The sequence below is a fragment of the Aulonocara sp. 'chitande type north' Nkhata Bay genome, linkage group LG13 (genome assembly GCF_057382095.1).
Source record: "Aulonocara sp. 'chitande type north' Nkhata Bay isolate Kocher_YH1m ecotype deep benthic linkage group LG13, A_spYH_male_GT1.1, whole genome shotgun sequence".
In the NCBI taxonomy this organism is placed as follows: domain Eukaryota; kingdom Metazoa; phylum Chordata; class Actinopteri; order Cichliformes; family Cichlidae; genus Aulonocara; species Aulonocara sp. 'chitande type north' Nkhata Bay.
The window spans coordinates 11,395,949-11,423,366 of NC_141356.1; the positions used below are offsets into that span (position 1 = coordinate 11,395,949).

At 44.6% G+C, this 27,418-nt stretch overlaps 1 protein-coding gene and 1 long non-coding RNA gene across 2 annotated transcripts; one reads left to right on the forward strand and one right to left on the reverse strand.

The window, feature by feature from the left end:
• Nucleotides 1-1,615: 1,615 nt before the first annotated feature.
• Nucleotides 1,616-24,485, forward strand: LOC147315728 (TBC1 domain family member 12-like). Its single transcript, XM_086258720.1, has 13 exons — nt 1,616-3,060; nt 10,428-10,563; nt 15,380-15,513; nt 16,513-16,595; nt 16,708-16,825; nt 16,910-17,016; nt 17,424-17,507; nt 17,589-17,683; nt 17,928-17,999; nt 18,098-18,226; nt 18,392-18,501; nt 18,861-19,119; nt 19,202-24,485. Exons 1-13 carry the CDS (start codon nt 1,931-1,933, stop codon nt 19,271-19,273), a joined length of 2,529 nt encoding a protein of 842 aa, XP_086114846.1. The 5' UTR covers nt 1,616-1,930; the 3' UTR covers nt 19,274-24,485.
• LOC147315729 (uncharacterized) lies at nt 23,178-26,415 on the reverse strand. The gene is made up of 2 exons (XR_015124392.1): nt 25,274-26,415; nt 23,178-25,108 (listed from the first exon to the last, which is right to left on the reverse strand). It is a non-coding gene; the product is annotated as an uncharacterized LOC147315729 (long non-coding RNA).
• Between the last annotated feature and the right edge of the window lie 1,003 nt (nt 26,416-27,418).

Sequence of the window (27,418 nt, forward strand, 5' to 3'; positions counted from 1 at the left end):
TTCCTCTTTCTGAAAGACGTGACCTTTGCTGCTCATCTGCTGTAGAAAGTTTTTAGACCTCACACTTCTTCTTTTGTCCAGTTTCCTCAGATTTTTTAACAACGTGGTGCACACCTTTGTAAATGTGTGTTGGTGCAAAAGTGTTATTTTATCTCAAAGTGTGTTATCTTTGGCTCAAGACTTTTGCACAGCACTCCAAAGCACTAAAAGAAAACGGATTCCCCCAGAATCCCCAAACATGGTTTTGACCAACAGCCCTCATTCATGGTTCTGTGAGTGTTTCACTGATGAGCTGTGGGAGGTTAACAGGTTACTGTGAGAGTGAAAGAGCAGGAGGTTATGCAGAGTGGTTGGGCCAGTCTGTCTTTGCAGCCAGTGTTTCCTGATTGAAGGTAAAGATAGCACATTCTCTGGTTTCCTGTGCAGCATTTTTCCTGGCTGAGTGGATGGAAGACGCCATTGACCTTGTATATTTTAGCAGATTTAGGGGCCGTTCACACCTGAACACCGATCCACTGCTGAAGATCAGGAACATGACTACAGCTGTCACATTTGTGTATTCAGTGGAGATCAACAACACGGTGTAGAGTCCCAGGTAGTGAGAAAGAGAGCGAATCCATCAATAATGTTTTCCACAGAGAATAAACAGGCCTCTCTTCTAAATCCAGCCTTATGATATCTCTGGGGACCTGCGATGGCTTGGGGCAGCAAAACCCAGAGTTTGAAAAGGAAATGCAAGTTTTTGCTTCATTTTCAGTGTTAATCATGTGTCAGATATCAAATATCAGTCTTCAAACGCTGATCTTTTTCAGGCTTTTTATATTTTTTAATTACTTTTTTCTGCCATCTTATCTGTGAATCTCTTTGACCTGCGCTACCCTGAATAAAACTTAAGAATAACGTTTGATCTCTCTGCAAGAGTGACCTGGTCAATATGCCAGCAGACATTAAGGATAAACAATCAGATTTGACTGATGAACTATGAAAGATCAGGACAGCATCATTGTAGTTTTGATTTTTTCATTAGTTTTACTTCATTTTGAATTATTATTTTTGTTTCAGTTAGTTGCTCATATCAGTTTAGTTTTTATTGTTCCAAAACATTTAGTTTGTGTGAGTAATGCTGAGTGTATTTGTCAGGACTGGATCCTCCTTGTGATTTCTGGCTTGATAAATTTGACCACAATGACAAAAGCTCAGGTGATTTCTCGAATAGTATAATTTCAGTTTTTTTCTAGATTGTTAAAAGCACACAGAGCATAGTTCTGCCAGGCGCTTGCTCAAATGGTGATCATCTGATTACAGGGTTTCTCCATCTTTGTATTAATATAACGTCTTACCTTACAACATACTGTATCTTGAGACAGTTGTTGTTGTGATTTAATGCTATATAAACAAAAATTGAACTAAATTTTTTCCAGTCTAGTCTTCAGATTAGTATTCGTTAACTGTAATAACTCTGAGTTTGTTTGAGTGTTTGTGTGCCTTTTTTTAATGGGGTCAACAAAGGTTTGAGGTGCAGTTACACAGATTGACCACAGGGTGTCACTGTAAACCTCTTCAGCGAATCAAAACACAGTTGTGGTGAATGACGTCATTGTTGGGGAATTTTCAAGATGGCGCTGGACTGTGGCCGGGATGCCACTGCTGCTGCGACTAGCTAACAGTTGGGGGATTTAATTAATCTTCTGCCCGGTGGCGACGCAAGAAAGCGGCCGTGAAGCGTTCCTTTGTCTGCATTAAACACCTGAGACGGAAATGTTGCGCCGGGTGTGTGTCAGGTAGCGTTAAACCGGCTCTGAAAATGCAGGTAGCCCCTTCCTCCAAGAACAACAAAACCTGCTGCTGCGGCGCTCGGCCCACCGGGCAGGGGGACTCGTTGCAGGAACTTACGCCCGCGGCAGAGGCTCGCTTGTGGGACTGAGAAGTCATGGAGACTGTGAGGGAGAACGGAGGGTCGTTCGGAGTCGACTTGAACGAGAACGAAGAGGGAGAAAGAGGTGGCGGAGCGGGGAAATCAGCACTCAGAGACCGCAGCATCGCGCTGCTAGCCGGGGTCAGCGCGGTGCAAGACGCTGGGAAGGCTTTCACCGGCCTCGGCAGGGATGTAAACACTGACGCCTCCTTGAAAGGGAAGATAATGCTGGAGAGGCTGTTCCCCGGCCAGGTTTCCGGGGTCTGCGGGGACCACAGTGGCCTGAACGGGTTCACTGAGGAGGAGCTGTCGGTGGTCGAGTTGGAAGTAGGAGGAGGGCTTGGCCTTGAGGGCACCACAGCTGCTTCCTGTCCAGCTGTGTTCTCAGTGGAGAAGATGCGGGGGGACAGCAAAGAAGAAGCCCGGGACTCAGACTGTGTTAGCCCGGGGGGAGAGGCCACAGGAGGCGGGTGTATCAGGACTGCTCTGCCCGGCCATGAGCTGGTATGCGCGGTGAGGGAGCACCGGCGGAACTGCGCCTGCACCGCGGGGGTAAACATGCCCAACGGGGCTGCTGACAGCTGTGAGGGGGAGGCAGGGTTATTTCCCACCCAGCAGCTTTGCGTTTGCGACTGTGAAGAAGTGAAAGTGGCCAACGGGGGTTTCCACACACATGACCAGGACCTGGACTCGGGCTGCTCACCTGAAAACACCCCTGACTGTCAGTTTAAATCGAAGTCTAGGCATGAGAAGAGGGTAGGGTCCCCTGGATTAAGTGCCAAATCCCCCTCTCCCTGCCCTTCATCCAGTGGCAGCCCGCTCTCTGAGCGCAACACCAGGGATGAAGAGGAGGTGGAGGACGATGAGGAGGGTTTCAGTGACCCCAGCTCACCTCCCGTCAGGCCGCAGAGTCTGAGGACTAACCCCAACGTGGCCGTGTCCCTCAGCTGTGACGCCACCCCGCTGTCCCCAGAGGATGAGGAGGATGGGGGCTTTTATTTTGAAGGGTACGACGAAGACCTGAGGGGCGTTTTGGAGGCGGGTCGCCGGCAGAGCGCTCCGGACACGCTCCCGGACCTGAACCAGGACAGCTCGGACCCCAAGCAGATGCCAAAGAGGTTCGGCATCGCAGATTTCTTCACCAGGTAAAATGATCACGTGGTCTGCGGGGCAATAAAGAGTGCACGTGCTAACTCCCAAGGACCCCCTCCCTCCTCGTATGGTCTTAAGGCTTTAGTCTTACTACTGTATTAAAATATAAGTAAACAACACGAAGACAACTGAAAAGGATAAAATACAAGGTTTTAATTCTCAATCCAGGCTCAATTATTTTAGTAAAGAAGCTCATAATTTAAAGATTAAAACAGAAAAAAATAAAGATTTAAAAGCTGATTGGACTTTAGTTACCGTTACTAAAATACATTTTACATATAGGAAATACCTTCTTTTATTTACTTATCTGTCCTTAAGATTCATGGAAATAAACAACATAAGGCTGAAAAATATAAAACACACTTTTATTAATTTGTGCTTCCAAATGCAGATTTTAGGAAATAAAGCTCATGATGTACAGATTTAAATGCTCGGTGATGAAGATGCATCCTTGCATCCAGCAGCTGTCTCCGCCTACTCTTCTCGCTCCACCTTTCCACATTAAAGGTCACTTATTGTATTAAACAGACGACCTCTCAGAGCTGCTGTCTGGGGCCTGTAACACTGTAAAATCCTGCACGTTAATCACATCTCAGTTCTGTATGTGTGACACAGCAGGCATCAGCGAGCATCGACTCAGAGCTGCCTCTTTCCCCGGGGCTTCACCGCTCCCTTTGCTCTTTTCCCGGAGCAGTTTCAGCCATTAGAGGCGATTGATCACGCCGTGTAACCACCGTGCAGCTGCCCAGATGCTGTGACTGTGTGCTGATCAGGCACGAATGAGATTACATGCTCTCAGTTCCTGAAAAGCTGATTTTTAGACGTGTCACATCGACTTTGAATAAACCCCACACGCACAGGTGGTTGAACTAAAAGGCTTTGAAACAGAGTCTGGGCTCTTTAGATGGAGCTTTTTAGCCTCTGTGCTAGAATTAAGGCAACAGAGCAGCAACACAGGAACACGTTTCCCCTTTTTAACCAAAGAAGCGAGTCACGCTGAAGCAAAAGAGAAGGTGAATAAATGAAGGAGAGGCTGAATTACTAAGCTTTAGCTCTTAATGTACAAAACCTCCAAACATATAAGAGCAAAGCTGGAGAGATTTGAGCTGTGGGTTACTGGATTATTTTCAGATTGTTGATGACTTTGTGATGATTTTGCTGCCGTCCTGACGCAGGGACAGCGCTGTCTCCCTCTCACTCTTTGCCACATAAACAGGGCAGTGACTCAGTGACCTTTGAGGTTTCACTCCTACAGTGTTGGTGCTAAAAAGCAACGCTAGTTCATAACCTGTGTGAATCTGTGTTATCTCCACCTGTTGGTCCATTATGAGCCTGCTATTGAGTGCATCCTGAATTTGATTGCTTTGTTTCGGTCTTTTATTTATTCAAACCAAGATGGCCGTTCTTTGGTCATTTTAATTTGGTTCTTGTTGTTCCAAGAAAGAGTCGAGTAGATCTTCAATGATTGCATGAGCCCCAGGCCGAGGGAAGTGGGCGCTCTCCATATTCCCAATGAAACAGGGGGAAACGCCCTCCTCCTGCTTTGTCTCGTTTTGAGATGACAGATTGATGGCGTCATTTCCCATACACGCCACACAGACCCTCTTAGCAAATATACAAGTAACCTCCTGTTGTTGGACTGGATAATGTTAGATGACGGGACTAAACACGACATTTCAAATGAGATATAAAATCAGATAATGCGGTTTTATGTTGCATGACGTAAAGTGTTGTCCGTCTTCTCTTAAAGGGAGACGGCACTGGTCCTGCGATAAGTAATAAGTCAAAGTTTGAAGGTATATGTTGATTAAATGTTAAACTTTTGAATAAAGCAACAAAGAGAGTTAATTTGCAGAAATGGCGTGCTGGGAAAGGAGTCGTTCTTTTCAGCTCTACCAGACTCCTGACAAAAAATGATCATTTTATTTCACAGGAAACAAGAGTTTGTTTGTTTTAAAAACCAAAGGCGATTAGACAACAATCTCACACATTTTTGGAGGTAAAATTCCCGTTTTTGTGAATGGAGTCTGGTGGAATGTGATGGCTTCACATCCTCGTCAGAGTGAAGCACTGAAAACGCAGCATCCACCTTTAAATATGCAGCATACGAACACTGAAATCATTTTTTTTTGCATTTTATTTCAGTCAGCTGTTTGTAAAGTCCCACTCTATGTTCTGTATTCTGTTCTGGTCCTTATCACCTACTCCTGCTATGTGCAATCTTTTTTTATTGTAGTGCATCTCTTCCTGTTTTGTAACAGCTGGAAGTACACACTCGTGCTTTGCATTAAAAGTCAAATTTCCGGTCAAATACTTGACAGAATTCCTCAGTTGTTGGAGTCGGTCTTCAGACAAGAAACGATTACATGTATCAGATTGTCTGCAGTTCAACAGGAAGCACACAGGGCCTTCTCAGAAATCAGAGGAGAGCAGGTTGGGTGAGGACCTGAAAGCAGCGGCCTCCTGCAGGCTGATAGCTGAAGGGCTGTTTGTTCAGAGCTGAGAACGTCTAAGTTTGTATCTTTGCCTGAAATGCGGTCCGTTTTTTGTCATTCGACTGATTAGATTTGGTCTGGAGTCAGTTTTCTTGTTTGTCCGCTGTAACCACAACACCACAGGTGGTTAGGACATCCAGACCCTGCTAATTTGGTCCCGATGCTGAGCCCTGCTGATTTTAATCATGCTCGGTGTGGTCTGGTGCCGCGCTCATTGATTACTGCTCAGTCAGAGCCAGGAAGTGTGGATGCAGGTGTGCGCAGTATCTGTTTGAGAGTACAGAAGAAACGCTCTGTCGGTAACTGATGATTAACCCAGAGCACCCAAACAGAAAGCAAACTTGAAGTCTCAAGGTTGGAGATTGATCTGCTGGCGGATATGTGCTCATCCATAACCTCGTTAGTCAAACGATCCTCAGCAGCGGTGGAAACCCGCCGGGCGCTCCGGGACATGGCTCGGTTTATCTAACAGCCCAGTTTTAGTTTGTTTTGCTGAACTTTGTGAGTGCCGTCGTTCTCTTAGGCTTCATTTGTCTCTCCTGTTGGAACAGCTAACCTCACTTCAGTGTTGGTGCTTTAGGGTTATGATCTGAAATCATGACCATTGCTGCTCCACGTTGAGTTCATATTTGCTTGAAGTCGTCTGTAAATGGCAAAAACAATCATCGTGGCTTTTTGTTGTTGTTCATCGACCGGTGTGACTCATTGAAACCAGCCGTCCACTCTGCCCCTCACACCAGAGACCACAGTCCCACACAGAGCACATCATCTCTGCTTCATATGACTTTAACACTAAGATGCACTAATTCAGTATTTATTGAAGTTCTGGTGCCGAAACTACTCTGATTGTTTGTGATTTTAGGAAAAAAAGCACCAGGACATTTTGCATGCATGAACAGATGGGATCATTTTCCATCACTATTCTGCATTTTTCCACGAGAGCAGGCTGAAACATCAGAATGATAACCGTGGAATTGAATCTCTGGGGGCACGAGGCTGCACTCAGTTCACATGATTTAATATGCTGCAGATATTTGCCTTCTACAGTTACTTATAATTGCTTTGAGCAGATAAGGCTGCAGGTGAAGTTCGGTTTCCTGTTTTTATTGTGCTGTAAAGGAGGATTGCTTTGTTTCATCCTGAACTGACTGCATGATTTCCTCCCTCGTGACTTGAACAGTGACTCCAGCAGCAGAATAAAGATGTTATATTACGTTGATAGTTACTGGAAGAGCTCCAACGTTCCTCTGAGCCACACAAGGAAGTGAAAAAGAGAGAAATGCAGCAGCAGAGAGTTTCCCTAAAGTTTGGTCGCATTCAGAAACTTGAGCGTTGGATTTTTCTCTGTTTGACTAATGAAGTAGTAAAACAGTCCCCGACTGGCAGGTGCAGGAAAATTTATGTTTGTTAAATCTGCATCTGGGTCTGGGCTGGTTTTTTGGGTTGGATGCGAGCCCTGCAGCTGGCTTGAATGTCACAGCGTCTCAGAGGAAATCCAGACAGACGGAGGAGGAAGGCCAAGGGGAAAACAGCCCGGCTGGAAAAACTCCACTCTGGCCGTGTGGCCCACAGAGCTCAGGCAGGTCAGCCAGGGTCACATACAGGCAGCAGTGCTACTTTAAAGTGGACCTGTGCTGTTCCTTATTTCCTGTCACCCACCTCCTCTTCCAGAGGTGGATGTTAAAGTTAAGCATATGTACACGTGCGTCTGGGTCAGTTTTAGTTGGTGTTTTCCCACTCAAACCTTCTGTTTGTGAGGGGCAGCCAATCAGAAGAAAGATGGCTTAAATGAAAGATTCATTTAAACTATGAAAGAGCCCAAGATTAAACAACAAGTGGAACTGCAGCTCTGAACATGCACAGCTTTGTGCTCACGTCCTGCTTCTAATCAGCTGTTGGAATAACACCGAACCAGCCTTTAATTATTTAAGGTCTTTGTTAGATGTGCTCACCTCTGCAGTTAATTATTAATGCAGTGTGTAGTGCAGCCTCAGTGTTTCACACAGAGTTGCGCTCTATTTGTGATGGCAGCACGGTGTCTTTTAAAAACAAAGTCATAAAAAGACCCTCGTATACTTTTGCAGGAATAGATAATAGATGATAAACAGCTGCGCCTCCCGTCAGTGACTCCCAGCACATCCAGGCCATCTGCTTCAGGCTGCAGCTTGCAGCAGATCAACAGAACAGAGCAAAGCTTACGCTACAAAAACTGCTCGGTTAGGTTTGTCTCAGAATAATGTTTACCCCACAATTTACTGAATTCTCTTCTACAGCCTCTGACTTCTACATCAGTCAGGACAAGCTCGGGAGAGCGCCCTGTGGAACAGGAAGTCAAGAGTCTGGGATTATTTCTGTCAAAATAAACACAAATTGATACTTGAATGGCTCCCACTACTGAAGTTTGTGTGTGAAACACTGAGGTTAGGTCTTATCACACATAAACACCCACAGAGGCTGAACGTCACAGCAGCCACAGCTTTAAACGAGGCTTCTGATCTGAGGGACAGTTTGATGTAACCAGCACAAAGCTACGCGTCAGCTGTTCTTCTGAGGAAGGAGCAGTGACAGTCTAACCTGCTGCATTTCTTCTTCTGCATGATTAATGTGCGCACTCCTCGGCGGTTTGGAGAATCCTGGCAGGACGCTGTGAATGAACATTTCACTTTCTTTGTGTTTGTGATCTTTCTTCTGTAATTACACCAGAGTCACATTGTTGCTCAGATAAAGAGCCTCTGCTGTTAGTGAGAAAGCAACTTCTCCTTTTTCTATTTCTGGAGTTTCTCTCACTTGTTACAACTGCAGCCGCAAGAGAGGAAGAAGATCAACACACAGTTCAGTTTTTAACCAAAGTCTGTCAGCATCTACGAGTTTGTTTGGTTTTAAAACTGACATCAGTGTGATAGTGGAGTTTTTCCATCAGTTATAAAGTTGTGTTTATCTGTCATTTTGGCATTAAAATAATAAAAACAAGGATTTTATTTCACAGAACTGCTAAAACACTGTCGCTTACACCGAGAAGAAAATAGTCTAGTTTTAATTACACTTAAGTCTACAATTACCTTCTATTACCTTTTAAATGACTGAAAGTTTTGAATGAGCCACAGACGCTTCAGCAATAGCATTTATCTCAGCTGAGGGAGTAAGAGCCAAGTTTTCTGTAATCAAAGTGAATGAAAGTGTAGGGACACGGCGATTGTGGCTCCGCTTATTCTTTTCAGCTGCTGCAGTGGTGCACAGACAGCTGAGCTGCAGCAGATGCAGCGTGTGGGTCTTTGAAGCTGTGAACAAACTTGACCTGCAGAGCGCGAGGTGGGATAATATTTGCTCTGCCGTCTCTTCGGAGCCGGCTCCCATGCATATCTGTGTCTGTTTGTTCTCTTCCCGCCGGCTGACCAGCAGACTCTCCCAATGAAAACTGTCGATATGGCAGCTTTTCCTAAACAGTCTTTTTTCCTTTGGCATCATCTTAAAAAACTGCTGTAGCTGCAGCATTTACCGCATTACGTCTTTGCTGCGTGTCTTTCCTCGTTTGTTTGAGGAACTGAAATCGGCCTCTGCAGCTTTTCTGACCAGAGTTTACATTCTTCACAGATGGCTGGACTTCTAATGAAATGGGAACCTGCCAGTGTGTTGAAATGTCTGAGTGATAGGGAACGCTTACAGGAATCTCTTTAAGGGGAAGACGTTTTATCAGCACACTGAAGGAGGTCAGAGGGACACTGACCATGTAACCTGTGTGAGGATGAGCAGAGTTTTATACACTGACTTTAGTACATTTAATGACGCCATGCAGAATCTGACCTTCATGAATATCTGCACAGTTACAGGCCCTCAGATATGTAGGGGGTGCAGTTTGTTTATATTCATGACTTCATAATTACAGCACATTAAGTTTTCAGTGCTGAAAAATATTAATGCTCAGTTAAAAACTAAACTTCACAATCTAAAGCCAAAGTCTGGCTAACGTGGAGCGTCGCTATGATGGGATCTGTCAGATGCAGCGGAGCAGAAAGCAGCATCGATAGTCTGCATGTTTGATCTGGTTTCTGATTATTTCAAACGGTGCCAGCTTTCAAGACTCATATCAACATGCGGAGCAGGTGCTGCTCAGGACAAGTTAGAGCAAATGAAAGGTCTCCTTTTTATCTATGTTCGATACCAGGATTCCTTCTGACTGATTTATGGAGCCTATCGCATAAAGCAGTGCACACCCTGAACAGGTCATCAGATTAGTGTGGAGCTAAAACGAATAAATAAACAATTAATGAAAAAGGTAAATAGGTACAGAAGCAATGTCACAATTTACATTAATGATGTTTTACTTTTGTGTTTAATATTAGTGATGATTCATTTTATTAGTTTCTAAGGTAGATTAGTGAAATGTATAAAATGATTACAATTACTAAATAAAACTGTAAAGGAAACTGTAGAGTCGATCAAAAGGCATCAAATGTAAAGTTAATTTTATTCATTCATTTATTTTCCCTCCTGATTAGAAGACACCATCTCTGTCGTCGAGGCAACACTCTGACCTCTTGTCACCCTTTGAATTTGCAAAATGAAGCAGAAATAAGCAAAGAAACAAACAAGAAAATACACAAAAATACGAGGTCAAAACTGTAAATTAGGGAAGTGAAATAAAACGAGTTTATACACAAGTTAATAATAATAAGAAAATCTGTAACATTTTATAAGTTTATTAAAATACATCAGCTAATGCATAAAAACTCTTATACTTAATAATGAAGAGAAGTTTTATTTGTAACATTTTGCTTGTCCTTCATATGATTTTGAGAGATGAAGTTTATTTCCTTCCTGTTGACTCTGATACATGTTTGCTAAGCTCAGTCTGTGCTCTCTTTCAGGAGCCTGTTTTCTAGGAAACCCAAAGAGCCCAAAGCGACATCTCACAGCTCAGCAGGGTGGCGACTGTTTGGCAAGACAGCAGCCAGAGAAGGCGATACGAGCAAAGACCTCGCCTCCACGCTGACCGCGGAGCAGGTTGGCTCTTTAAACACACACAATCATATCATCATCATCCTCCTCCTCCTCCGCCCAGGGTGTTTAATCTGCTCCCAGCCAGTCGGTCCTTTATAAGGGCATGAAACTCTCCTGGGTGAATCATCTGAGCAGAAACATGAGCTGCTATGTTGGAAAATCAGATAAACAGTGGAAGGTAGAAGCCTTAGGACTCAGAAACTGCGGGCGAGGCGTTAAACGAGCTCCGCAGGCACAATAAAGGCTCTGTTTGCTTTCAGCGTTACTCGCTGTGTGTCCTCCATGTCCACTCGAGGTCTTAACAAAAACGCTGATTATTTTAAAGCACACCCAGCTGTGTCCACCTGCAAACTCAGTTGTCCTCTTTCCTTCTGTCGGCACCTTTTCTTCATCAGTTATTGAGATTTTACGTTTTTCTGAACCGTTTGCGTTGTGGGAACACGAGCACTTCATTTTCTCAGGGCAGGCTGCAGACTGTACGTGTTCATGTTCAAGTCAGAGTTTGAAGCCTCGTCAGTGAATTCTGAATGTCTTCATGTAAATGTTGCCTCCAGCACAGAGAGGGGAAATAAGCTTCACACTGTGAGGTAAGAACTAATCATCTGCAAATAACTGACATCCAATTTATAAACGTAAACAGACTGCAAAGTGCTGCAACTCACCTGCGAATTAGCTGAGGTAAAGTCTAGCAGGCAGCTAGCAGCTATACCCACCTGTTAGTCAAAGAGGCCACACCCCCTAATAATGCAAACTTTTAGCTGTAATGCAGTTTAAACAGGTGAGATATAACCGTACCCTCAGTACAGTTGTTATTAAGCAGAAGTCACCTATAGAGACCAGAACAGTTTCTTTGCAGGACTTCTGGAGCCAGCCCCTAGTGGATGTTAGAGGAACTGCACTCTGGAGCTGTCCTGGGGGTTGCTGCCTGCTTGCTGTTGGAAAATAGAGCCATGAACACTGCGCCTGCAGTCCCATCCCATGCACTTTCTGCTTTATTTATGCACTTGAGCAAAGTTAAACTTTTTTATTTTGTTTACATTGAAGAAGCTGTGAAGCAGCTCTCAGCAGTCACATTCAGAGATCTTTAACTGGAACACCTGCTGGGGTTTTTCCTCCCATGCAGCTACGCTAAAGTCCAGTCGATGCTGGATGGAGTTTTTGCTCCGGCTTGTTTACCACAGGTTGCAAAGCTTTTTCATGCACGTTCTACCAAACCAAAGTGGGAAAGCACTTTCTCTGTGGGATCTGGCTTTGTGCATGAAGCCATTATGACACTTTGGGGTGGCTGTAGCTCAGGCGGTAGAGCAGGTTGGTGGTTTGATTCCTAGTCTGCATGACAAATATCCTTGGGCAAGATACTAACCCCAAATTGCTCTCCGATCCATCCATCGGAGTATGAATGTGTGTGTGAATGTTAGTGAGAAAGCAAAAAATGTGCTTGTGCGAATGGGTGTGACTGGGTGAATGAACAAGTTATGTAAAGCGCTTTGAGTGCTCAGAAGAGTAGAAAAGTGCTATTTAAGAACCAGTCCGTTTACCATTTACACTGAAACAGGAAACAGCCAAACCTGAAAGCCAGGACTGTTTCCACCGAGCTGGACAAACACACTATTGTCTGAAATATCGCTGCAGCAGGAAGATGTCCCAACAACATCTGTGCTATGGAGCACGCAGCAGACTGTGACAGTCGCAATGTGAATGTCTCCCTGCTTTCTGGTACAGAGACTGCAGAGCTGCACCGGGCTGGATTTACTGGAGTCTTATTTAAGGAGCCAAACCATGATTAAACCATCAGTTAACAGTTAGCATCATTTGGCAGCTTCAGAGCTGTCCTTCTGCACTATTGAAAGGAAACAGTTTAAGTGAAGTCAGCCTTCCTCCTCCTCCTCCAGCAGCATTGTGTCTGACGTGTCAGCTAGCCTGAGCCAGGCCACATCTGGCCAACTCTTTTCCCGATGAATCATCTGACTGCTGCTGCCGTCATGTGAGCAGAGCGAGGGTAGAGGCCAGCAGCTGTTGGCAAAATACCTTTAAGGCTCCAATCAAAGGTCAGAGGTCACACAGTCATGCTCCATGTTACTGTGGCAGCAAAGAAAATCCCGCCAAGTGTGACGTAGTTTTTTATCCGGCAAATTGATGTGATAATGTGTGTAATTAAACTCAACTAGAGGAGGAGGCTGGTGTGTGTCTGCGTGTGTGTGTGTGTGATCATCATCTGATCAGCAAAACAGGGGCACCACAGGGGACTGTCCTCTCCCCCTTCCTCTTCACCCTCTACACCACAGACTTCAGCCACTGCACAGAGACATGCCATCTTCAGAAGTTTTCTGATGACTCTGCGGTGGTTGGATGCATCAGCAGGGATGATGAGACAGAGTACCGGGCTGTGGTCGACTCCTTTGTCACGTGGTGTGAGCAGAATCATCTGCAGCTCAACGTGGCAAAGACCAAGGAACTGATCGTGGACTTCAGGAAGACCAGGAAACACTTGACCCCTGTTTCAATTCAGGGGGTCAGTGTTGACATTGTGGAGGACTATAAATACCTTGGAGTACACATTGACAATAAACTGGACTGGGCTAAAAACACCACAGCACTTTACAGGAAGGGCCAGAGTCGTCTCTATTTTTTGAGGCGACTGAGGTCCTTCAACATCTGCCAGAAAATGCTGAGGATTTTCTATGAGTCTGTTGTGGCCAGTGCGATCCTCTATGCTGTTGCATGCTGGGGGAGCAGGCTGAGGGTCGCAGATGCCAACAGACTTAATAAACTAATCCGTAAGGCCAGCAATGTTGTGGGGATGGAGCTGGACTCCCTCAAGGTGGTGTCGGAGAGGCGGATGCTGTCCAAGATAAAGACAGTGTTGGATAACACCTCCCACCCACTCCATGACATGCTGGTCAGTCACAGGAGCTCGTTCAGTGAGAGACTGAGATTACCGAAAAGCACCACTGAACGACACAGGAAATCATTCCTGCCTGTGGCCATCTCCCTGTACAACGCATCCACTTAACACACTGTTTGCTGCTACAGCTACACATGTTTCTTTTCCAGCTATTTATTTATGAGTGACTTATGTATGTATGTATGTATATATATGTATATATTGTACTATTCTTAGTTAGCGTATTGTCTGTCTTGTCTTAATGTTGGTTTAAAATGGAGCACTGTAACAAAAAATAATTTCCCCCAGGGATCAATAAAGTATTCTGATTCTGATTCTGATCTGCCTCCGCAGCTTCAGGCTGTGTACGTGTGGATGTTGCCCAGCACACTACATCATTTTACAGACATCGTGTTGTACATAAACACAGGCAGGCTAACAGTGTTAGCATCAAGCTGGTAAACACGTGTGCAGATGCAGCTCCTCTCTGCTCTGCAGCATCTGGATTTTTACTGCTCGTAAAAACTCTCCTCAGACATAAATACCATGATTACGTGGAGCTTTTCTGTGCTCACACAGACACTCGACCTGCTGCAGACCCACTGATCTCCTGATCGTCAGTATCGCAGAATTAGGAAATCACCTTTGCGGAGGTTGAAGGATCTTATCTGTCTGAGTTCTTCATTTTTAGTTCTGTAGAGTCCAGCTAGCTGCTAACGTAAACGCTCTCATCCAAATACGTCACTTCTGCTTGCTAACATGGATGCTTTTAAATGTGGAGGCACAAACCAGTGGGTGTGATGTCACTGTGGCTGCATGCATCTTTTATTTACAGTCTGTCTAACAAACCATAATATGCACGTTGCTGTAATGTAAAGGAAAGGTGAGCAGCATGTTTCACGTCAGTGTTTCCTCAGCTCCGTGTTTTTATATCTCGGCTCTTTGGAAATCACCAGGACGGTCACATGATGCGTATCTTTTTATGACTCTCACTTCATGTTGAATCTGATGACAGAGTAGCCTCAGAGGGCGACCTCTGTCTCCCTCTGCTGGCGGCATTCACGCCTGAAACCAGCTGATGAAAGACGTGTTGTTCTGTTGACCCCACAGCTGTCCTGCTCCTGTGGATAAACGGTTTATTGTACGGGACACACACACACACACACACACACACAGAGTGATTCTCTGTGCTTAAGCTGATGAACGAACGCTCTGTTTATTCTGAAACTGCAAATAATCTGTTACAAACATTTTTACTAAATTCAGAAACGATGCTTTTACTTCCGTTTGTACTCGAGAGAATTGTGGAAAGAAAAGCACCTTCTTTACGTTTCTTCCACCTCTTATCCAAGAAGCTTTTTCAGTTCTAAGATCAATTAGTGGAGAGTGATCTCCACCATGTGCCTCCATCTCACCCTATCCCAGCATCCTCCTCTGCTACCAACCCTCTGCATGTCCTGCTTCACCACATCCATCTTCTCTGAGCTCTTCCTCCTTTCCTCCTGCTTGGCGGCTCCATCATCCTTTGTCCTGTAAATCCACTCTCCCTCTTCTGCACATGTGCAAACCCTCTCAGCTTCTCTACCTTTGTCTCCAAAGCTCGCCTGACCTGTCCCTCTGACACTTGAAATGATCAGACCTTTGCAAAAGCAGTTTTTGGGTCTCAGAGAAGAATGAAACTGAGCTGGAGGCAGATGTTTATCTGTGTATAAGGTGGAATGGCTTTTTATGATGTTCTCTGGGTGGCGCTTTTACAGCTCAGGAAAATAAAACTTTAAACACCCACAGCTCAGTGAGGACCGTGGGAACTGAAAAAGATGTGAGATGGCTCTGAATTTGTGTAACTGCCAAAAACACCCTGTTGAGTTGATGTTCAGGTGTAATTATTCCTCTGAGAGCGATGCTGTACTACATGATATCTGTTTCTTTCTTTAGTCTCCTCAGCAGGAGCCGATGAAGGACTCCAGCGTGCCCTCGTGTCCTCAGCGCCCCCTGCTTGCAGGGAGGAGGAAAAACCTGGAGTTTGAACCTCTTTCCACCACGGCTCTCATCTTGGAGGACCGCCCTTCGTAAGTTCTGTGGTGGCTTTAAAAATGCAGTTTTAAGAATGTGCTTTTGTGCCTGTGGTGGAAAAGACTGCAGCTGGTTCTAGATTACACGCTGTGATGTTGGAAAAGGCATAAACCTGCTGATGTGTGTACTTCTGAAGCGAGTGCATCTGCAAACAGGGGATTTTGTGTTATTCCCACGTTTAAGCTCAATGGTTCCAACTGTGAGCCGAGCGGTGTAGGGTATCCGTGCTGGTGCCGATCTTTTTACCAGTACACTCTGGAGTGTTTGAAAACCAGCCTGCATTGGTGCTGGTTTGTTTCTCACCTCAGCTGCAGCTTCTGACTCAATGTTTCCAACTTTGGGCTCAGCGGTGTTGGGAAGTCAAGTTGCTGCTGGTGTTTATTCTCTGGAACCAGCTGGAACTGGTTGTTATTATTATTATTATTGGCAGAATGTTGCTGAATGCACTTGCAGATTAAAATGTTATATTTCAATGTTTCATAGCTGCAGAAACAGACACCTGAGTCAGTGAATGACATGTTTTATTTTTGTGAAAAGCAAATGAAAGGGCCGAATATTTCCATCACATACATGTGTGTGTATCAGTAACACATGCTTGGATATGGATTTGCATTGGAAGACCACACGTGGTCCTCCATGACTATTTTTCCTGCCTGTATGTGGAAGTCGGAGGTTCGACTGTGCAATGCAGTGAAAACACTGAAGCTTTTTATCAAAGGTTTAATATCAGTCTTTATTGTTCTTTGTCCCTCTGTGGTGAACAAAGATGAGCTAACAGTTTTACATTAGAGTCAAACTGGTGTAAAATGTCAGATTAATGAGTTTTTTCCTGAGTGAGGGGGATGCGAGGCGATCCTCGCAGCAGAAACACTTCAGGATGAGGTCACTGTCACAGAGAGACAGAGCCGCTGTGTGTGATCACCTGACAGGAAGTAAAACCAGAAAACCCCAACAAGCTTTCCAGCTGGCTGAGAGCTCGTCTGTCTGTCCTTCAGGAACCTGCCGGCTAAATCTACGGAGGAAACTCAGAGACACAAGCTGGAGTACGAGGAGATGGTGGCAGGAGCCAAGAGGAGAGGTACGTACACACACACACACACACACACACACACACACACACACACACACACACGTCACTGGCTGGTTCTGTTCTTGGATTTGATTGGCTCGTGCTGTTGCGTCTCCTTCAGAGCTGAAAGAAGCCCAGAGGAAGAAGCGTCAGATGAAGGAGAGACACCGGCAGGAGGACAGCATCTCCAACGCCATGGTCATCTGGAACACCGAGATCCTGCCTCACTGGGACTCCATGTACGTCTCCACCGCTGTGTGTGTGTGTGTGCGTGCGTGCGCGCGCGGGTGCTTGTGTTTATTTAATGCATTGTGTGTGTGCAGGAAGGGAACGAGGCGGGTCAGAGAGCTGTGGTGGCAGGGCCTTCCCCCCAGTGTCAGAGGAAGAGTTTGGAGCCTCGCTATCGGCAACGAGCTGAACATCACACCAGGTACAAACACGCGATCCTGGACACTCTTTTGACACTTCTGTTAAATATTAAGTACATTTTTAAATGCTGCAGTGACTGCAGCTGTTTATTTAAACCACCATGAGTCCCACAGGAACCCTAATCTGTGCTCTCTTATATGGAGAGATGGAGGCGTGCAGAGACAGTCAGTTTAGATTCTGGTTCACAAACATTTGCACAGTGGGAAGAACACAGCTGGGCGTTGCACACTTTTAATGAATCTAACGAGAATTTTGATTGCATGGTAAAAAATTGTTCTGCACACAAAACTGTGACTGAGGCTCAAAGAGATTCAAAACGATGGATTTGCATAAAAACTGAAACTCTAACCTTTAAAAGTTGCTGATTGAGTCTAATTTTCTGATTGATGGGTGTTTGTCTCGCTGCAGAGCTCTATGAGATCTTCCTCTCCAGAGCCAAAGAGAAGTGGAGGAGTTACAGCGAGACCAGCTCGGTGAACGACAGCGAGAGCGGTACGACGCCCCTCCTCTCTTTGACCCTCACAGCTCCAGTTTCAGCGACTGAAAACTACTTCTGTGTGTTTCTCCCGTTAGATGGAGGAGCATCTCTGGCTGACAGAGAGTCCAGCCTGGATCTCATCAAACTAGACATCTCCAGAACCTTCCCCTCGCTCTTCATCTTCCAGAAGGTAAACACAGATAACAGGCAGAGGACCATTCAGGTTTGCAGCACTGCAGCAGCAAATGCAGCAGTTTGATTTCTGCTACGATGAGAAAAGAATTTGGTCGGATTTTCAGACATTTGTTTTTGGACTTGTGACGTCTGTGTGGGTGTTTTTGTCCCGAGGTTCTTCAGTCTGCCTGCAACAAACAGCCAGCAGGTCAATCACATCTGTGTCTCACATGAATGTCTGCTGTGTCTTCCTCCTGCAGGGCGGTCCGTACCACGACCTCCTCCACAGCGTGCTGGGTGCCTACACGTGTTACAGGCCTGACATTGGCTATGTGAGTAAAAGCATTATGGCAGCTCTTACCAAATATTTAAAAATCATTCAGTGTCTCGTTAAGACTGATCCGAAACCAAAGCGTCTGTGGACTTTCAGGTGCAGGGCATGTCCTTCATCGCTGCTGTGCTCATCCTCAACCTGGAGGAGGCCGAGGCCTTCATCACCTTTGCCAACCTGCTCAATAAACCCTGTCAGATGGCCTTCTTCAGAGTCGACCATGAACTGGTACGCAGTCTTTGTGATATTTCATAAGAGGGAGGAGGGAAAACTCAGAAACCTCCTGAAGAACTCAGAGTTGGTTTGTGAGTAAAAGTGAAAGATTTTTACTTTTACACAAATCACTGTGAACATTTAAAACCTTTTCCTCTTTGTTCTCTCCGTTTCTGACAGATGTTGAAGTATTTTGCAGCCTTTGAGATTTTCTTCGAGGAGAATCTTCCTCGTCTCTTCAGCCACTTCCAGACCAACAGCCTGACCCCTGACCTCTATCTGATTGACTGGTGAGTTAATACAACTGAAGAAAAAAGCAGCCAAGCTGATTTTTTTCTGTTATAAATTTACAGCAAATCTTTTAGATGTTTAACACAGATTAGATTGTCAGTAAGATTTATCGACTTAAAAATGCCTTAAAGTTCATTTGTCTTAAAAAAAAAGACTTTGGATGTAGCTCACCTGGTTGAGCAGGTGACCCACGTAACAAAGGTCACTGCAGGTCACCACAGAGTCATGCAGAAGCTGTTTGCGTTGATTTGGTTTTAGCGGTGCATATTTCCATGCCGATCTTTCATAACTCGCCTTGAGTTGGTGTTTCATCTTCATACACCTGCAGATTTCACTCAGCATATCTGTCTCCCTGCAGGATCTTCACTCTGTACAGTAAGTCACTCCCTCTGGACGTGGCGTGCCGGGTGTGGGACGTCTTTTGCCGGGATGGTGAGGAGAGCTTATTCCGGACGGGTCTGGGCATCCTGCATCTGTACGAGGAAGTCCTGCTGCAGATGGACTTCATCCACATCGCGCAGTTCCTCACGCGCCTGCCGGAGGACCTGCAGTCGCACACGCTCTTCAACGCCATGGCCAGCACACACATGATCAGCAGGAACCGCCGCTGGGCTCAGGTCAGGCTCACGGTCAGAGCGCAGGGCGAGGGCGGCGCAGCTCACTCGCAGAAAAAAAGCTAACAGGTGTGTTTCCTTCCAGGTGTTTTCTGCCTTGATGAAGGACGGAAATAAAGAGGCGGATAAAAACACGAGTCCAGCTTTGAGAAGCTAACCCCGACGCTAACTCCAGCTGTACTCAACGTCTGGCTTCGGGGATGTCGGAGCTCGCGCTAGCTCCCCCTGCCGCCGCTGACGCCAACCACAGAGGCTAGTTGTGTATCTTGAAGCTGCGTAGCCTGAAGCTAAACTCAGTCCTGGGCTCAGCTACGAAGCTTGAAGTGAAGACGAGGCAGCCGTGGAGGTGGGGGCGGAGCCGCTGACCAGTCTTGGGAAAGGAAGCGGCAGCTCCGGCGATTCCTGAAACCTCTGCTGGGACCAGAAGCGTTCGGTTACTCCTGATCTTCAGCTGCCAGTCAGTATTTCTCACAGATTGTGTTCCACAGCTGGGGAGTCACAGGCGGCTGGGAAGAAAACCTAAAAGCAGTCCGACTCGGCCATCGTTTGGCTCCTCCAGGTCGAGACGGCGCTAACACTGAGCGTCACGCCCTGCGTAATTCTCCAAGACTCTAAATCTAACTGTAGGTGCTAATGAGTTTCTCAAGGCTTCAGAAATGTCCTCTGTGGTTCACTTATTAATGTGAGTCCTTGTGGTTCGAGTTCACAAACACTCTTTTACTTTGCTGCTTTTGTTGTAATATTAGCTTCAAGAATGACGGCAGTCTGCACTACTTTAATCTGCTAGCAAAACAAACTCACAACACGGGAGATTTGGGTGGAAGTAAAACTAAAGTGTTGCAGTTTACTCGCTGCTTCTCTGTCACCAGTTTTGGTGGGAGCTGCCCAGTTTGGGAGATATCTGCTGCCTTCTCAGAACTAAAATCAAAAAGCATTTTTAATATAATTCTGTCGTTCTGGGAATCAAGACCACCTTCCTTAAAAAAGGATTCATGTACCCAAACTCACTGTGAGCATGTTTCAGGATCTGTGCAGAAGGAAGCGTCGATCTGTCGCGTGTCGGTCCGTTAGCTTAGCGCCCCGCTGAACAGCAGTCATTTTACCAGAACCAATCAGCAAACAACCTACAGGTGACATCACCTGCCCACACTCCCAAGTCAGCCGGCCAACGATGTGGTTTGACGCTGCTGCCCTTCATTAAAGTCAGTCTAATGTGTTTTATTAGAGCCTGTAGATGTTACCTAGCAACCACCACTAGAGTGCAGTGTGTGACAGGAAGCTGTAACCGAGCAGCACGGAGCAAAGAGGGACGGCATCCGTGCTAACCTTTAACATCAACGCTGAGCCTCGTCTGATCGGCTGTGCTCGACTTTTGTTACGTTCAAACTCGTCCACTGGTCCCACGCACAGGTTTTGTGGATTTTTGTGATTAAGTCGGTCATGATTTTTGGAAAAACACTTATAGACGATAGTCCTGACCAGACGCTCAGAGCTCCTGGGACTGAGAGCTGACGGCAAATTCAAAGCGTCACCTTCTGACGCCGCACTCTCTCCACCTCACGCTCCGTGTTCCCGTCACTTGTGCACAAGATCCTGAACTCCCTCGTTTGGTGGAAGAAGCAACAGCCTGCTGTTTTCTGGCTCATTCATTCGATTCGTGTTCAAGAGAAGGCAGCCTTTATCTGTGAAGTTAGAGCGCTCTCACCAGTCACTCGAAGGAAACCAGGGCTGAAATGGCCCTTTAAGGACGAGCAGATGGTGAAAGTGATTACAAAGGATGCAGTTAATGAAAGAGTATGTGTTTGTTTGTTTTTTTAAACGTTAAGATAATGATTCCACTTAAGTGTTTAATACTTCTAAATATATTCTAAAGGTGGGAATATTAGTGCTGGTGTTTAAGCAAGAATTTAGAAGGACATTCGTGTTAGTATTTGACGTAATTGGCTTAAAATATCCACAAAAACCATTTTGGGTAGAGCGTAAATGTTTGTGCTGACAAATGGGGCCATCGGGGTTTTAAAGCCAGCGTTTCCCAGATCCAGATTTCCATTCAGAGCACTTTATCACGCAGCCCCACAGTGAGGCCTCCAGGTCTACGGCCGCGGCTTTTAGCTTTTAGTAGTTCGGGCTTGAAAAATGACGCTTTTATAGGCTTTGCATTAGATTATTTCTTGCTTGTTTATTAAAACTTAGCTAAAAAATTTGACTGAAGTTAACAGAAGAAACTGCTGCATGTATGCAAGCAGCGTGTTTGAACCCGGAGGCCTAAAACCGAGACCAGAGGTGTTGCTGTTCACTCCCAGAAGATCCTTGAAAACATTATTTCCTTTTAAAGCAAACATCCTCCAAGTCGCCATCTTCTCAAATTTGCAGTGTTTCTTTGTCATCTCTTGTTTTGGATGAATTCGATCGTACGTTCTGATTTTCTGTGGATCAACCGTTTGGTCTACATAGATGCCAGAGGGGAAAAAAACTTGCTTCCAGCCGCTCGGGCTGAAAACTCTCTGCCGACTTTTAGACTGTTTGAAGCTGCTCGCACCAACACTCCAACGGGATAATGAAAGCAATTTTTATTTATTTTTTCTTATATTACTCGTTTTCTTTCAAAAACAAAAGTCTGCTCAAAAATCGAGTTACTGCTGCTTTAGCCTGCCTACAGGCAACTGCAAGCCACTTTGCAACCCACCGTCACCACCTTTGCTCCACCTCCTCCATGTCGTTCCGTCTGCCAGAGCAAACAAACATAACACAACAGCGTCGTCCTGAAATAACAGGAAAAGGAGTTTGTGGTATTTATAGTGAAAAATGATTGTTTTTGGATATTAATTACTTTTTACACAGAAGAGTAACACTAATCTGAGGATGCAGATGTTACCAACACACTGACTGAACAAAGCTTCGCACTCACAGCCGTCACTAAAAACACAACAGCGCTACAATAATGAGCAGATCAGCAGCGTCTCTACAAGTTTCTACACTCTTTGTTGCTCCTTGAGCTCATGGAAACACTTCTTTGATTTCCACTCACTACATCAGCCTGATGTGTTTGCACAGCCGATTAAAGGCAGCCAGAGGTCACCACCTCCTGTGAGACGGGCAATGATGGAAATATGTGCCAAAAAATAAAATCAAGATAAAATGTGTTTCAAAAATATACTGGACTATAGAGTGAACTCTGTTTTGTGCTGCCAGACTTTTATATAATTCATGGATGGTATCTAATGGATGTAATAATAAAGTTAAGCAATCTCAACAGGTGAATTTTAATCAGTTGCTGATCTATAAACTATTCTTTGTATCAGGCGGTAAACATTTGTTTCTGCTGTGACGTTCGATGTTTTAACCTGGGAGTCTACGGCTGCTGTTGGAGCCCCTAGTGGGTGTTAGACGAAGTGCAGCAAGAAAATGAAGCTTTGTTTTTGTAAAGAGCTCGCTCTATAGTCCTCTGCACCGATCAGCAGTGAATGATTTAGGGCTCAAAATAAATGCAACCGCCATCTCGCCATGACCATCAAACTACCGACAAGCACTACTGAGGAAGTCTCCACTCAGCCTGCAGCGAATGCACAGGCCGCCACTCTTTCCATTTAAAGCTGAAAACTCACCAGAGACGACGAAGATCCCTGGATGAGGAAATGGTTCATGTCCTTTACAGGCACCAGCTAATCAGTATTTCTGAGGTGGTAAAGATGGAGGTCGTTTCCAAACTTCAGGGTTGTTGCTTCTTCTTCTCTGGTGACTGTGTCAGCGTCACACCTGTGTAACACCTGAATTCTCCACAGACAGTTATGATCAGTGTTCATTAAAACATCTGCAAAAATTATGTTTAAAAAGTTAAAAATGCAATTAGTGTTTCCTTCAGGAAAACTACAGACCGTCCCTTTAAAATGTCTGTTACCTTCCACCGAGCCTTACAACCCAGGAAGTGTCACCGCCTTTCAAAATAAAACTCGACCAAAGTGTTAATGAAGCGCTTCATTAAACATGGCTGGAAACAGAGTCATGATTTATTATTTTTAAACACACGATCATCCAGCATTTAGTTTTTTTTCACAGTGAAGCAAAGCGAAGCACCCAAAAGGTAAAAACATTCATTTCTAGTTGTTACTATTATTGTTATTATTCGTCTGCTCACAAATATTTTGGACCATTTTAAATTGTCAGACTTTGCAGAAGACGCAACGCCAGGTTAATGCGTGTTGAAATTTGAATCTGGAACTTTATTTATAGCAGGTCTGTCCAGAATTCATCATCCTTAGAATTTGATGAGTTTTCCAGCAGATTTACTGAAAATCTGTTTGTATTTCTGACGATTATTTTTCTCATTGTTCTCAGATTAGTTCTTGACAAACGCTCCAAAATACTTTTGATGTTTTTGTTTTATTTATTTTCTTTTTAACAAACAAAGAACACATTAAAAACTCCAGTTTTCTAATTTTTTTTTTTTAAATAAAGGCACTTTTTGAAGACAAACTTGTTTTTTCTACACTTTAAACACACTCAGTAACAAAGCTGCACTCAAAGCCTGTTAATGAACTTTTCTTCTACTTTTACATTAATTCCTCTCGTTTGAGATTCAATGACAAGTATTTGTTTTTGTTTGTTTTTATCTTGTAAATTTACAACTTTAATGTTCAAACTACATCAGGATTCGCCCAGCCCCTCGATTCTTTTGGTTCTTTTAAAAATGAAACCACATTTTAAACATTTTTATTAATGTCTTTTGTCTGCTTTTGCAATTTTCTCCAAAATGTCCGATAATCACCCCCTTCTTGCTTTGCCATGTAAGTGTTTATTCATCATGTAACATCTCCGTATGATTATTCTGACAGCTGAGGTTGTCCCGAACACGATCTGAATCCAACCTCATTCACGTTTTTGGGCTCGATAGAAACTTCTGGTCATTTTTAACTCAACACAAAACAAATGTGTGAAAACAAATCAGAGGAAAGTTGTATTAATGGATTTAGTTTTGATTTAAATAAAGGAAGTTAAATATGCAAGTGAAAAGCAGTTAAATATTCAGAGCTGAATGAAACAAAAGTGCAATAGAGACGTTGTTTGTGCAGTTTCATTACCCATAATCCTCAGCAGGTTGATTACATCACTCCAGATTGCTAACAAACGTTCAGATGAGACTCGATAGTGTCCCCTCTGACTCTTCAGCGTATTCCTTCTTTTTAACTTGTTTTATACTTTCATGTAAATCCATTCAGCTTGTTTCTGTTTTACTGTCAGATTTTAATATTTTAATGTACAGTTTTCTTTTGTTCCATAATGCCTTACAGGTGCTGTAAATACACTGTAAAAAATAAATCTTTTCATATAATGGCCACTAGTTAAATGTGTAAATAAATATCTCAGCAAACTCCCGCGTCTCTTTCCTCTTTACAGTTTTTTTGAAATAAATTCAAATGTTCGCCGACTTTGAGGACTTTACAGTCTTTTCTCATTGAGTAGTTGCAACTGAAGAACAAAAGTTGATGCAGAGTTAATTATAAAATATAAGAGCCTGTAGTGGTACGACTACACACCTTTGGAGCAGAAGTCATAAGTTCAATTCCCCCCTGGGGCATCAAATCCAGCTACACCTTCCCCTAAGGGACTGCTCCCATGCTTACAGATTGATGAGGTGCAACACACATGCTACAGCAAGGCAGAGCCAGGATGGGGGAGTTATCACCCCTAACAAGCCCCGTTTATTTGTTAGGTAACTGATATGACGCCTCGTCATCCTCTAGTGTTTAAGATGATGCAAGTTATTATTATAGAGTCTGTTAGTTATAACTTCAAATTTTACAGTTGAGCTTAACAAGGTGATACGTATGATAAATATGTGTGACGTTCTAGGGGTGCAACAAGAAATTGGCCCCACTCACGCACCAACCGTGAAAGGTGATCAACTAATTACCCAATCATGGAGCAGGAGTGAATTCCACCCACGGACTCAGCAGGCACTGGACTCCAGTAAGCCACACCCAGGTGTCTGTGCCTGAGAGAGAAAAGAGGGAAAACCCAGAGCAATCCTCTGGTGGGAGGAGTCACAAACAACCACAACACTGAATCATAACATATGCATGTCCGCAGATGATTTTTACTACTGCACTTTGTGATCTTTTTATCTAGAAAGGTGCTATATAAATACAATTGTACTTACTTTTTACTTCTTCTGCATGATTTCTTTGTGTGCTGCTCAGACCACCAGATGGCGCCTGAGGACCAGTTTACTCTGACACGTCTGTAGTTCTCCGCAGCCTCCACGCATCTAAACCCACTCTGGATTTACATCTACACTTCCAGCTTTCTGCTCCACGCTCACTATAAAAATGAGGCCGTTTTTAACGTAACAAAAATCCCCAGAGAGGAAACTGTTCTGTGTCCACGTCATCATTCAAGTCAATAAGTCAACATTTACTCTGCATTTAAACAAAGACAAAAACAGAAGACGGAACCAAAAGAAACTGAACTAGGTCTTCCTCATAGCCGACACAAACATGACACGACTCCGACTGACTGACATCACCAGTAAATTCAAACCGACTCCCCAAACCTGATGAAACTCGTCACAGAACAGCAGAGCTTCAGTTAAACTTCCAGGAAGCAGGAACCATGTATTTGCACCTGTGCAGGTAAAAAGTGACAGCAGGGAAAACAGCAGGGCACCTGGAGAGGCAACAAGATGAGCCTAAAAAGAAATGGCTTGGCAGGCAGTGGTCAGACCATCATCTCCTGACCTCTCGCTGGTTTTGCTTCAGTTAGCATTAGACGAGCTTCTCCAGGACGGCACATCCACGCGTGCCGTCACCAGAAGGTTTGCCTTGTCTGTCAGCACAGTGTCACGAGTGTGGAGGAGAAGCCAGGAGACAGCCATTAAACAGCAGGAACTGCAGCAGGTCCAGTATCTGCTCCTTTACATGAGGAGGAGCCCTGCCAGCAAACGACCTCCAGCGTGCTCCTCATGGGCAACCGGTCAGACTTCATGAGGGTTTTTTCCTACTGTGAACGTCATGAATCAATAAATTGAGATGTTTGAACCTTGTGATCAAAATGTGAGTATAATGGAGACAAAGACGGCTCGGCTTTTCAAACCTGTCAGGTGAGGCCTAAGAAGAGAGATAAAGTAGATATGCTGACAACATCCGTCAGCTGAGTTTACGACTCCTACACAATCAACATCGTTTTATCTTTCCAGCCTGTCAATCATCCTAATGCATCACACAATAACTCGTTTCCATGAAGTCCAACGCCTGGAAACGGGAATTTGAAAAATTTAATAAACTTTTTGTTTTTAGCTGGAAAAAAAAAAGCCTCTGTTTGTAAAATCAGAGTTACAAATGTAATTTTGAGCGCGGAGGTCACGGGAGGTGAACTCGGGTCAAAGTGGGGAAGAGGAGCGGCGCGCGCTCTCAGGGATTTCAGGTATTTCCGAAGCCTGCGGCGAACGATGCTGCGAGGGGCCTCTTGCCGCATCGGAGCAAGGGGTTAGAATCAATGTGCGGAGACATTTGGCGGCAGTCTGCGGGTTTTCCTGTGGAGGTGGGGCCGGAGGGGAAGGAGGGCCTCTGGGATGCCACAGCAGGAGGCAGGGAGGCCGAGGTCACAGCCGAGGAGGAGAATGGAGGAGAGTTTAAAGAGCAAGAGGCAAAAACACAGATTCAAATGTTACATAAATGAGCTGCGACATCTTCTTCATTTTAAATAATGTTTGGAGGCTTGTGGAGTTTCTCCTTTTAACATAACGACAAAAACAACAACCCTGCTGTCTGCACTGAGCGTGACAGCCGGCTGGTTGTAACGGTTGTAAGAACAGCGGCTCTGCAGAGGTTAATGTGGAGGGAAACCAAACAGGCTGTGGTGACGGAGTGATGAGTGCAGGACAGATGAAAGGGTGCAGGAGGAGAGATGAGTGATTCAGTCATCCAGACGTCCCAGAGGAGAGGAAACGCCGTGTTGACCGACAGTCTGCACCTCCACCTCCTGCTTCTTCATTTTCATCTCCTACAACTGTTTCCCTCTGAAATTCATAAAACATGCTTCAAAAACTGCTCGTGGTTAATCGTCCAATTATTTTTGCTTCTAATTGTGTATAAAATGGCTTTAATTCCCAAACAGTTGATGCCAAACTTTAAATCGGGTCATGGAAAAGTCACAACAGCTAATCTACTGATTTGGTTTCTGGAAATTAGACAATTTTTTAAGATTTAGTTCAATTTCATTTATATAGTTCAATGTGTTTAATATTGTGACATAGTAATCCAACAGTAAGAGTTTGCAGGATGATTTGCAGGCTGGTGGGGTTTGT